The following is a 13,177-nucleotide window of genomic DNA, read 5'->3' on the forward strand; positions in this document are numbered from 1 at the left end:
GGTGCTTGACTCTTGACCTCAGGATTCTTTCCCCTCTCCGTAGCTATCAGTGGAAGGATTGATTCCTTTAAGATAGGTAGATTTCAAACAACTGGCATAAGAGAGGAGGAAAAAGAACCCCGTGCCAGGAGAGGGGTGGCACACAGCTAAACCGAAAAGAGAGCTGAAAAAAGCTACAAGCAGCAAAAGTGAACAGCCAAGGACGACGGGAACGCCAGCGGGGCCTCTCTCCCTATGTCTGGAGCAAAAGCCTCTCGCAGATCCAGGTTTTGCCTCTAACTCTGGATCATCCCGCCTCTGCCCTTTGCCCTGTACTTCCTCCCTTCCTCGGCTCTGCTCCGCGGCCAGGCTCCCGACCACTCTGAGACCACCAGCGAACCCCCGAAGGCTCCCATTGGCTCCTCTACCCCTTCAGTCCAGTCTCCTCCCGCCAGAGGCCCCGCCCCCTCGTTCTGCGCCCTCATTTTCGTTCCGCCTGCGCACGAGGCGTAGGCGGACAAATTCGGCTGCACCCCGGAAGGGCAGTCGAGCAGCAGGAAGAGGCCTCTCTTTCTCGGAACCCCACTGCCTTGTGGGATTGTGGCGAGTTCCTCAGGCCTAGACAAGTTTTCCGGATTCCTCAGCCCCGCCTCCCTCGTTGAGTACGGAAGCTGAGAGGGTCCGCGGGCAGTCATGGCGGCGCACCTAAAGAAGCGGGTTTACGAGGAATTCACTAAGGTGGTTCAGGTAATTTACGGAAGGAAAGGTCCCTGGACCAGTCCGGGGCGGGGAAGGTTATCCACGCTCCAGACACTTTGCCAAAACAGGCGCTGCAAACCTGGGTTGAGTGCCGACTACTTTGATAGGCTCTCCGAAACTACACATCAGTGGGCGTGTTCGTTTGCAGCTGCTGTAGTCGTCATTATTAATATGTGCAGTCTGACACTTAATAAAATTATTAGAACAGATAGCACTTTAGAACTTACGAAGATGTTTTATCCGTTATCTCAGTTTATTCGGGTTCCATTAGCACCTTCGTTCTACAGATGTGGCTCGAAAGCTTCTGGAGGGATACGAGGATTCAAAGCCAATTTCTGGTAGAGCCCCTCCCACCTCCCGTTACAAAAAAAGCGCCCAGGGACAAGTTGGTTGTATGCAAAACTGTGAGGGTTTGGAAGAGGAGTCTGTAGAAATCCTCACTACCCAGCCAAAGCAGGTGAGGGTCACAGGCTGCGGGGCAGAAGTTGCCATTGGTGAACAGCTCACCTAGGAAGTAGGGCAGTATTTTCCTCCTTTGAAGTTAAGGACAGGTGGTCCGAGCCCCTGTTAGAGCAGTGATTGATTCTCCATGTGTCTCCTCATAGATGTTGCTAAAGTTGATCCCAAGTTATCTCGTGTGTCCTGCTTCTCAGACTCTTTATGCACATCACCTGGTGATCTTGTTAAAATGTAGATTATACTCTGTGGGGTGGAGGAGGTGAGGCAGTAATCTGCATTTCTAACAAGCCCCCAGTTGATGCTAGTAGATCAAAAGCATCTTTAGATCCGAAGAGTACCCCTAGATCCTTAGATTTCTAGTGTAGCAGGATTTAGACCATCCAGCAGGGAACTCCTTAAACATTTCATTCATTCCTTCAACAAGAGTTTGTTAAGTGAATGGTTACTGTGTATCAGGTATAGTGAAAGGTGTTGAGCTACAAAGTCCAACAACACATTAGAGTCTCTTTCCTTTAGGAGCTCACAAGCTAGTGGGAGAGACAGAAAAGCATACCTGTGATTATAATACAGAGAGATGATTGTATTGACAAATCAAGTTTTTCTTCCTCTTTTCACTTATCATTTCTGTTTTGTGGACACATCTTTGTAGCATATTCCCACTGACTGTAGGGAAGTTAGTCTGCTTCTTTTGTTTTGTTTTGTTAAAATAACTTTGAGATTTAAACTTGACACTTTTGTTGCTCCATTTTATGTGAAATTAGTTTTCTTGAACTTTTGGAATGAGTCAAGATTTAGGAAGGTTTTTCTTTTTAAGATTTTTTTTTATTTTTAAATAATCTCTACACCCAACATGGGGCTCAAGCTCACAACCCTGAAATCAACAGTTGCATGTTGCACCTACTGAACCAGTCAGGGCCCCCTCACAAAAGATTTTCTAATTTCACAGAGCTGCTGCTTCTGGATTTGCTTTCTGGGTCTGTTTTCCCTGCCTGCCCACTTTTTTTTTTTTCCCCCTTTGTAATTGTGGTAAAATACATATATTACCATTTTAAACTTTTTTTTTTTTCTGGTTCAAGAGTGAGTGAGAGGCAGAGGGAGAGGGGAAGAGAGAATCTTTAGCAGGTTCCACGCTCTGCATGGAGCCCAATGCAGGGCTTGATCTTACCACCCTGAAATCATGACCTGAGTGGAAACCATGAGCCGAAATCAAAAGTCGGATGCTTAACTGACTGAGCCACCCAGGGGCCCCCATTTTAAACATTTTTAAGTGTACAGTTCAGTGGCTTTCAGTACATTCACGTTGTTGTGCAGTGTGATTTCCTTTCTTTCCATAGTTCTTTTGTTCCCACTTCCCAGGAGTACTCACCCTTCCTCCAGCATGCTGTATGTTTACACTTCTCCAAACTCGTGTACCTGTTTTCTCTTTTACATGGAATGCATGTTATTTTCCCCTTTATTTTTGCTCTCACATTTTTGTTTGAAAACCCATCTAAAACCTCAGCAAGAGTTTCGTCTCTTCCTCCCCTGCTTCCATGGCTAGTACTCTGAACTCGTCTATTTGTACTTTCTACTCAGTGTTATCAGTTGTTAATCTTAAGAATAGTTATTTTACCAGCCAAAATGTAATTATTTGGGAATAACAGAATGTGCAATTCAGGACATGCAAGCCATGGCAAAACCACAGGCAAGTCCAACAAACAAAAGTCTTATTTTATGGAGAGGAAGGAGGAAGTTTTGAAGGGAAAGCCTAGGGTGATAGTTTCTCATTGGCTGAGTTGCAAGGGTGGTAGATTTCTTGTAGGAGATGCAATGTACGTCTTTCCCTATTGGGGCCTGTAATTGATGATTCTTTCTTATTGATTTTTCTGTTGGGGTCTGTAATCCACAGTTTTTTCCCTATTGTTGAGTGGCACTGTTCCCCCCTCTAGCCTCCCCTTGTATCCTCCCTACTCAATTTTAGTGAGTTTTCTCTTTATTAATTTCACACAGTATACATATCTCCCTACCAGTCTGGACTCCTTAAGGACAGAGATAATGCCTGGTTCGTCTCCATGTCCTTTGTTACGTGTAGGAGTCTCTGAGTTGTATGGAGGTCGCGGTTCTTGGATTCCCTACAAAGATTTATGTGAGGATCCAAGCTCAAATGAAGACAGAAAGAGTGTAGCAAGCACAAAGCAGTTTATTAAGGATAGTACACTCTCAAGAAGGGAGAGTGTGCAGGCCCAGAGGTGGCTACTGCCTTGGAACTAGGGGTGTCTTTTTGTGTTTGCATAGATTATGGGTCATAGCTAGGGTGGTCTCTTACTGAGGTTGTTTGCAGTCATCTAAGGGACTCTTCCTACCAGTTGGGAGGGGGAGTTTTTGGCCCTGCCAGGTTCTTGCCAGAGCTGTCCTGGCCATCTTCCCCAACCGGAGCAGGGTGGTGGGGTGTGGGGGTGGGATTGAAACCACAATGTAAGTATATTACAGTGAAGCTATAGGTTACCCTCGGGCAGAGGTTGAAGAGGAGAGGCATGTTCTACATCAGTAGCTCCGGGTCTGTCAGCTCCAGGGTGTTGGAAGCCTTGCCAGGATATGTTAAGAGCCACAAAGTCAGGATGTTGTGTCCTCAGGCTTCTAATGTGTCGCCTATTTATCACCACCCTTGCCCCCAGCTCATGTCTCACTGCTTACTCTGTCACCCCTGGATGACCATAGGTCCTGGCTCACTAAAATGTTACTGATGGTTGACTGATAGCAGATATTGGTTTGTCTTCCCCCTTATATACTCTGTATGGAAAGAAATCTTTCTCAGGTTTTGACCTGATGGGAGCCCAAGTAACACAGAAGACTGAATTTGTGTAGAATAGGATGGGAATGGGTAAGGATTTTAAGAAAAGAGCTCATTTCTTTACTTCATTCTGCATGAATCATTACCTTAGAGTGATGAAATGAGATCTTAGTGCTTCTGATCTTTTCTTCTGCTTTGAAGATGAGGAGGGAGAGAGAACTGGTATGTATTTAGTGCTTATTATGTCTTTGTACACATAAAGATGTTATACTTTAGACTTCTCAAATATCCATATGATATAGGTACTGTATTCTCTTTTATAGAAGAGAGACTGGCCTCCTCTCACCAGTAAGTGGTTACTGAACCCAAATTCTCTGACTTCAAAACCCTTGGTCTCTTTATATCATGCCGTACTTTGTTCCTGACTAGAATAATCCTAATCTTTTCTCTGTAGAAATGTAAATTTGTAAAGAGGTGATTGCTCATCATATCAAAATGATGCAGTAAATGTTAAGGAAAATTATTGATTACAACATTTGTCTTATTTATGATGCTCTCTGTACCTACCCACAGGGCCTGATTTAAGCCTCGGAGGGACAGGTTCCCCTTATTTATTTATTTATTTTTATTTATTTATTTTTTTTATTTTTTAATTTTTTTTAAATTTTTTTAAAGATTTTTTTTATATTTGAGAGAGAGAGAATGAGAGACAGAGAGCATGAGAGGAAGGAGGGTCAGAGGGAGAAGCAGACTCCCTGCCGAGCAGGGAGCCCGATGCGGGACTTGATCCCGGGACTCCAGGATCATGACCTGAGCCGAAGGCAGTCGCTTAACCAACTGAGCCACCCAGGCGCCCCAGGTTCCCTTTTACATGAACTTTTTGGCACCCATTATACATAACGAGTGCATCTAGAAAGCTTCTAGTTACACGCCATCCTTGGGAGAATTGAGAAAATAGTTACTCAAATAATTTTGCATGTCCTGTAGTTCAGATGAGGATCGCTCGTTGAGAAAGACTGGTAGTAGTGTCATAATTCCCATTTTACAGCTGATGAACATAAGAATTATGACTTACTTAGAACAGCAGAATTGGAATTCAGAGACAAGTCCTAATGCTGAATAATCATTCAGTAAACATTTGTTAACTGGCTACAGCTTGTGAGGTATTTGTATGTCTTATTTTATTTTTTACACTAACCATCCTTTTCATAAAGGCAGAATGGTTTGGGTAATCATCTGGAATCAGGAGAAGACTTTTTACTCAGTGTAAGCTACAGATAGTTCCCATCAGTTCCAGTTTTCTCATGAGGGAAGCTGAGCCTGGTGGGTCCCTCAGCACAGTCTGAACATATTTATATATGTTTGAACATATTTATGTATGTTCCATTATATATATAATAGAGATTTCTTTTAAGTAAAGAATGGAGCAGATCCTTTATGTGTCCTTTTAGCCCTAAAGCTACAATGGTCCTGAGAGATAGGCAGAACAAAATGTTAGTGGACCGGGCGCCTGGGTGGCTCAGTTGGTTAAGCGACTGCCTTCGGCTCAGGTCATGATCCTGGAGTCCCGGGATCGAGTCCCGGGATCGAGTCCCGCATCGGGCTCCCTGCTCGGCAGGGAGTCTGCTTCTCCCTCTGACCCTCCCCCCTCTCATGTGCTCTCTCTCATTCTCTCTCTCAAATAAATAAAATCTTAAAAAAAAATAAAATAAAATCTTTAAAAAAAAATGTTAGTGGACCTCTACTTTACAGAGAAATTGAAACTTGGAGAAATGAAATGACTAGCCCACAGTGGTAGGAGATAGTGGGAAAATGGGTACTCCTTGGTCTCCACTCCAGTGTCCTTTTTCCAGTTCATAACACTGCTTTCCCTAAAGTTAGGTCTATTAGTTAAATACATTATTTGGTTTAAGGGAGTGAGGCAAAGTGAAATTTGCAGACCCTGTGTTTTCATGTGTTTTCTTTGCCTACTCCTTTGCAGCAACAACAGGAGGAAATTGCAACCAAGAAACTCCGATTGACAAAACCAAGTAAATCTGCAGCACTCCACATAGATCTGTGTAAAGCTACCTCCCCAGCAGATGCTTTACAGTACCTCCTCCAGTTTGCCAGGAAGCCTGTTGAAGCAGAAAGTGTGGAGGGAGTAGTCAGGATTCTCTTGGAACATTATTACAAGGTAAGAAGGTCTTGAGGACCTGATGGGAGTGTGTGTAAGAATTGTATCATGTCTACAGAATGGGTTAGTATTGCAAGATAAATAAGAAGGTGTTCATTCAGCAGTCTTTTATTGAGGGTCTTCCATGTGCCAGGCACTATGGATACAGAGATAAAAAAGATCCAAATCCTGTCCTCAGAAATATGCAGCATCTCCGTGTGGATATAGAGAGTATCCATATAGTGTATACGGAGACAGATGTGAACACACTGCTGGGGGTAATGCTGCCCGTGTTGCGTTACGTGCAGTGGGAGTACAAGGACGACTTCAGCCATGACCCTCTGTAACCAGATTTGTCTCTGAAATGTCGTCCTGTCATCCTGCTGTTACTGCCCTATTTCAAGTCCCTCATATCTAATTGCGATAGCCCCGTTTTAACTTTTTTTTTCCTTTGCATAGTGTCATTTCATTTTTTCATGTATTTTACTGGGCTAGAAAAAAACATCAATTTTTGATTGATTAAATACAGGAAATAGTTTAAACAGAAATGAAATTCACAACTTGTGTTTAGTTTTCAGTTTATAAGTAAGATCTGCAGTAAAAGTGAAGACGTGATTTCCAAATATTTGAATCACAGATGAATCAAAGTTTTAAACTTAAGTATGAACATTTTTAAGCCTATAGAAAAGTTGAGACAGTACTATAATGATCTGCCAAATACCCATCTCTGGATTTAACACATAACGAATATCTTGCCAAATTTGCTCTCTCTGTTTGTTTTCCTTAAGTTTTTTTTTTAAAGATTTTATTTATTTATTTGACACAGAGAGATAGCTAGAGCAGGAACACAAGCAGGGGGCGTGGGAGAGGGGGAAGCAGGCTTCCTGCCGAGCAGGGAGCCCGATGTGGGACTCGATCCCAGGACCCTGGGATCATGACCTGAGCCGAAGGCAGACGCTTAACGACTGAGCCACCCAGGTGCCCTTTCCTTAAGTTTTTTTAAAGTATCATCATATATTTCCCTAAATAGTTCAGTAAAGGACTTAAAAAAAAAAAAACCACATCAGATAAAACTAAATTTCCTTAATGTCCTCTAACAACTAGTCAGTCTTCAAATTTCTTTCATTTCCAAAATATCTTTTTATAGTTGATCTGTTCAAATCAGAATGCAAACACTATTCACACATGGCATTTGGTCTTTTAAAATTTTTTTTAACTGATTTTTTTTTAAGATTTTATTTATTTATTTGTCAGAGAGAAAGAGAGAGTGGCAGGCAGAAGGAGAGGGGGAAGCAGGCTCCCAGCTGAGCAGGAGTCCCTGGTCTTTTTTTAATCTAGAACAGTTTTTATTATTTTGGTGACGTTGACCTGATAGACTCAGTCAGTTGTTGATAAAACATCTTGTTTTTGGAATTTGTTTACTTCCTTGGGGGTTAATTTGCTCCTCTATCCCTTTTATTTACTAGAAACGGAAAGTTAGATATAAAGTACAGGCCTTGTTAGATTCAGGTTAAGCATATTTTTGAAATTTTTAAGAATATGTTATAGATGACGATTTGTATTTCATATTGCATCTTCAAGTGTTCCCTTGCAAAAGCTTCTTTTTCTCTTCAGTCTCTTTTCTCTCTATAAACTATGTTTATTTAAATCTTTTATGTATGACATAAAGGGTCTTTTCCTTTACACATATAATGTTCTAGCTTAATCAGAAATGCTTTCAGTTTTCCAAAGATCTTGTGGATTTTCAGAAATCCATGTCTTTTCACATGCTGTTCCCCCAGCCTAGAACCCCTCTGTCTTCCTCCCACTGCCCTGTGATCTGGTTTGCCACTTTCTCTGTCAAGCATATTCCTTCCTCAGTGTCTTTCCACTTATGTTTCCTTCTGCCTAGAACACTTCCCTCAGATGTTCATATGTCTACTTCCCACACTTTGTTCAAGTCATAGCTCAAATGTCACTTTTTCATTAAAGCCTTTTTTTATCCCTGTATTTAAAATTGAAACTGCCTGTTCCACCCCAGAACCTCCTAGCTTCCTTCCTTTTGTTTTCTCCATAGCACTTACCATCTTCTCATTTTCTTTTTTTTTAAGATTTTATTTGTTTGAGAGAGAACGTGCATGTGTGTGGGGGAGGAGGGGAAGAGGGAGAGAGTGAAAAATCCTCAAGCAGACTCTGTGCTAAGCGTGGACCACGACATGGGGCTTGATCTCACAACCCTGAGATCATGACCTGAGCCAAAGTCAAGAATCCGACTGAGCTACCCAGGCACCCCCTATCTTCTCGTATTTTATTTTATTTTATTTATTTTTATTTTTTAAAAGATTTTATTTATTTGACAGAGAGACGCAGTGAGAGAGGGAACACAAGCAGGGGGAGTGGGAGAGGGAGAAGCAGGCTCCCCGCAGAGCAGGGAGCCCGATGTGGGGCTAGATCCCAGGACCCTGGGATCATGACCTGAGCTGAAGGCAGGCGCTTAATGACTGAGCCACCCAGGCGCCCCTCTTCTCGTATTTTATATAATTTTCTCATTCTTTTGGTTCCTTATCTATTTCCCCATGCTAGAATGTAAGCTCCTCTTAAACAGGGATTTTTGTTTTTTTAAATTGATGCATCTGCAGTACCAAGAACAGTGTGTGGTAAAATTAATATTTGTTGAATGAGTGAACGTATGCTTTTGTGAGACTTTTTACTCAGTTAACGAATGCTTATTACATATCAGGCATTTTTTTTCTGGGCACTGGGCTGACCTGTTAGCACATTGATTAGCTCTTAGTATAGCCAGTGTTTGCTGTATGTTCTTTCCTTTAGACTTTAAACCCCTAAATTCAGAGACTACAAATCTGTTTATCTCTGTCCTAGTTCCTGGCAAAGTCCCTGAAACATTGTAGGGGGTTAATAAATGCTTACCTCATGTTTTCCATGAATGTAATCAGGGTTTCTGTTCTCAAGTTTTCAGACACTTAGTGATCTATTTTTAGTTACCTCCTTTCTTAGCAATATCCACCTATTATATGATAATATAACTCTATTACCCATAATCATCTGTAATAATACTTTTAAGAACAGTTAACATTTATATAGCTTGTTGGAGTTTATAAAGCTCTTTCCACATGTAATGTTTTTTAATCCTGGTGATAACACCATTGTTATTTATGTAATCCAGGTAAAGATCTAAGCTTGGAGCCTGGGTGGTTCAGTTGGTTAAGCGTCTGCCTTTGGCTCAGGTCATTATCTCACATCCTGGGATCAAGCCCCACATCGGGCTCTCTCCTTGGCCGGGGGCCTGCTTCTCTCTCTGCCTGCTGTTCCCCCTGCTTGTGCGCGCGCTCGCTCTCTCTCTGTCAAATAAATAAATAAATAAAATGTTAAAAAAAAAAAAGGGAATAAGCTTGGAGCAGTTTAGTTTTCAGGGTGACCCAGCTAAGTAAATGTAGGGTCTGGATTTGATCTGGGTTGTTTGTTGTTATTGTTGTTGTTTTTTAACTTTTTGTCATGAAACATTTCAAATGCATATACAAGTAGAGGGAATGGTTTAATTAATTCCCATGTACCCCTTATCCAGTTTCAGCAGATACCACTTTGTGGCCAAACTTATTTTATTCCCATTCCCCCCACCCACCTGTCCACTTCCACTTCCTCCACTCTTACCCTCTCCACCAGATTCTCCCTGGCATCATATCATTTTGTTCATAAATTTCAATTTATATCTCTAAACAATACTCTTTTAAAAGATATAATCACAATACCATTATCATGTCTAGTGGAAAAATTGAACTCAGGTATTCTGATGTTATACCTCAGGCTCTTTAACCAGGCCATGGTGCTTGCATTAGTGTAGCAGATTCTAGCCCCAAAGGAAATGAGGAGGGATGCCAAATGTGTCCAGTTCTAGATTGATGACCATAGCTTTTTTTATCCTTTTGTCTGTTATTCATAAATGTGGTCTCTTTTTTTTATTTATTTTTTTTATTTGAGAGAGAGAGAGAATGAGAGACAGAGAGCAGGAGAGGGAGGAGGGTCAGAGGGAGAAGCAGACTCCCTGCCAAGCAGGGAGCCCGATGCGGGACTCGATCCCGGGACTCCAGGATCGTGACCTGAGCCGAAGGCAGTCGCTTAACCAACTGAGCCACCCAGGCGCCCCTGGTCTCTTATATTTTAGTAGATAAACTACTTGGGCTTCTGCTTCTCTCCTCCAAATTTTTCTGGGGTCAGGCAGCAGTATCTGAACTTCCTTCACATGAGGGATTCTTCACTTATGCTACTGTGCTAGTTGCTGGGGAGGATGTAGACCTGTGAGACATGTTCCTTGTCCTTTTGGGGCTAGCATTATAGTTGGTAGACCAAATAATATATGTAGTAAATAGATAGTGAGGGCTAAGGTTATTCATTTGTTCATTTTTTTTGTTTTTTGTTTTCTCAAAATGTCCTGTATACTAACTGTTCCAGGCCTTGTGCTTAATTTTGGAGATAAGAGATGATTATGTGATCCCTGATCTGAATCTAATTGGGTAAATATAGACACAATAAATGGATAATAACAATACAGTGTTATAGGTGCTGTGAAATCTGGGACAGGTTATGATGTGACCTTGAAGAAGAGGGCAATCAGTTTGACTTGGGAGCAGGGGACTAGAACGGCATTATAGAGTAGTAGTGATCCTTGAGATGAGTCTTCTAAAACAGATTTGGGCCATTTGGAAAACAGGAGGAAAGAAAGGCATTTTAGGAAGAAAGCAGTTGTGAGCAAAGGCATGGAGATGTGAAATAGCCTGTCACATTAGAAGAGATGCAAGCAGGTGGTGTAGATTTTAGTTTGAAAGCTCTTAAAGAGATAAGACTAGAAATCGTGGAGGGCCTGTATTTTATCTTGTGCGTTTTGTTTTAGAAATGTCACCCTGGAAATAGGATGGAGGATGGAGGAATTGGACGAGGGGAAGATGGGTGTTAGGGTGACCAACTAGGAGACTGATAAGTCTGAAGCAAGGTGATGAAAGCCTGAACCAGGACAGTTTTAATGGTGATTAGAGAGGGCTTCTCTGGAGGCAATTTGTTTTAAGCTTAGGTGTTGAGGGTACCAGGGGATAATTTCAGAAAGTAGAAGAACTTGGGTAAAGTATCCAGATTGATAAGAAATGTTACTAGGTCAGATACTCTCTTATTCTTTTTTTGTGCCATTCTTGCCTCCTCTTGTCTGCTAGGCCTAGTACTTCTGCTTTCTCTGCAGCTCTCTTGTGTTTGGAGGTCTGTGACTCCATTCCAGACCATTGAAGGGCTATATAGCTCTTCTCCTGTCCTCTCTTACTGCAGATTATTTTTGACTAGTATTTGACTAGTCCATTGTCTCAGAAAGACAATTACCTGATTCTTTGGTATTTCAATAATTTGAAGTCCATAAAATAATTGGTTTTTCTTTATATTCAAAACTGAATTCAGGATCTCCCTTCATTCTCCAGTCTACCTTATCTGGTAAATGGTCCCATTATCTATACAGACCCTTAAATCAGAAACCTGAGAAAGATCCTTTACCTTTTTCTCTCCTCCTATTCCCTTCTTCACTAAGTCTTATTGATTTTACGTTCAAAATCTCTGTTGTTCCACTGTTACTTCAGTAGTCCAAGTAACATGTTTTATTTCATTTTACTTATTTAGAGAGCAAGAGCATGTGAGCGGGGGTGCGGGTGGTGCAGCAAAAAGAGAGGGAGAGAGAGAATCTTAAGCAGGCTCCATGCACAGTGCAGAGCCCAAAGCAGGGCTCAATCTCAGGACCTTGAGATCATGACCTGAGCTGAAATCAAGAGTTGGACGCTTAACCAACTGAGCTACCAAGGCTTCCCACATTTTTAAAATTTTATCGTGAAATATAACACATAAAGAAGAATAGGTAGAAAACTGTCATACAGCCTATTGCTCTATCACACTGTGAACACAGTGTGTAACCACCATCCCAGTCAAGAAATGGAATATTATCAGCCTCCCATAAACCTCTTCAAACTCCCCTCTAATGATTTAGATCTTTCCCAAAAGATAACCACCACTGTCCTGACTTTCAGGGTAATAACTACCTTTCTTTTATTTTTTACCATTAAGCCTGCACTCCTAAATACAATTTATTTTTGTCTTTTTTTTTTTTTAAACTTCATGTAGAGAATACAGTGTGTATCTTTTATGTGTGGCTTTTGCTCAAAATTCTACCTATATCGATATTCATTCATATTGTTGACGGTAGCTGTGGTTCATTCATTTTTACCATAGCATAAGATTTCTTATATGAATATACTCTAATTTATTTATCCATTCCATTATTGTTGGACATTTAGGCTTCCTCCACTTTTTAGCTATTACAGGAAATAGTGCCATGAACATTTTGGACAGGTCTCTTGGTATGCATGTCTTACATTTCTATATTTTGTATACTCCGGAGTGAAATTACTGAGCCAACTTTTTCATAGGCATTTTTTTTTTTTTTTTAGATTTTATTTATTTGTTTGACAGAGAGAGCACAAGCAGGAGAAGCAGCAGACAGAGGGAGAGGGAGAAGCAGGCTCCCCATTGAGCAGGGAGCCCGATGTGGGGCTGGGATCATGACCTGAGCTGAAGGCAGATGCTTGACCGGCTGAGCCACCCAGGTGCCCCATAGGCATTTTTTTAAAAAAGATTTTATTTATTTGAGAGACAGAGTGAGCGAGCGAGCAAGAGAGAGAGAGTACAAGCTGGAGGAGGGGCAGAGGGAGAGGAAGAAGCAGGCTCCCTGCTGAGCAGAGAGCTCGATGCAGGGCTCAATCCCAGGACCCTGGGATCATGACCTGAGCCGAAGGCAGCTGCTTAACCTACTGAGCCACCCAGGTGCCCTCTAAGCCAACTTTTTCAGAGTGGTAGTACCAATTTAGACCCGCTGTTAGCACTATGAGAATTCCAATTCCAATTCCACATATTTCCCAACAGTTGGAATTGCTGATGTTTATCATTTGATAGTTCCAGTGGATGTGTGTGGTATATCATTGTGGCCTTAATTTGCATTCGTTGGATTTCTGATGAAGTGGAACAACTTTAATATG

General features: G+C 41.7%; 1 protein-coding gene across 4 annotated transcripts in view; it reads left to right on the forward strand.

The window, feature by feature from the left end:
- The first annotated feature begins 496 nt into the window (after nucleotides 1–496).
- The window catches only part of INTS4 (integrator complex subunit 4), a 110,466-nt gene continuing 97,785 nt past the window's right edge, over nucleotides 497–13,177 (forward strand). For all 4 annotated transcript variants that reach the window (XM_064576869.1, XM_064576870.1, XM_064576871.1 and 1 more), the window contains exons 1-2: nucleotides 497–726; nucleotides 5,949–6,143. In XM_064576869.1, the coding sequence (XP_064432939.1) occupies nucleotides 673–726; nucleotides 5,949–6,143 (249 nt within the window). In that variant the 5' untranslated portion in view covers nucleotides 497–672. The remainder of the gene's footprint in view (nucleotides 727–5,948; nucleotides 6,144–13,177) is intronic.

This window comes from Mirounga angustirostris, unplaced genomic scaffold, assembly GCF_029215605.1.
Source record: "Mirounga angustirostris isolate CCGP_5_RB_7025 unplaced genomic scaffold, mMirAng1.0.hap1 SCAF_13, whole genome shotgun sequence".
NCBI lineage: Eukaryota > Metazoa > Chordata > Mammalia > Carnivora > Phocidae > Mirounga > Mirounga angustirostris.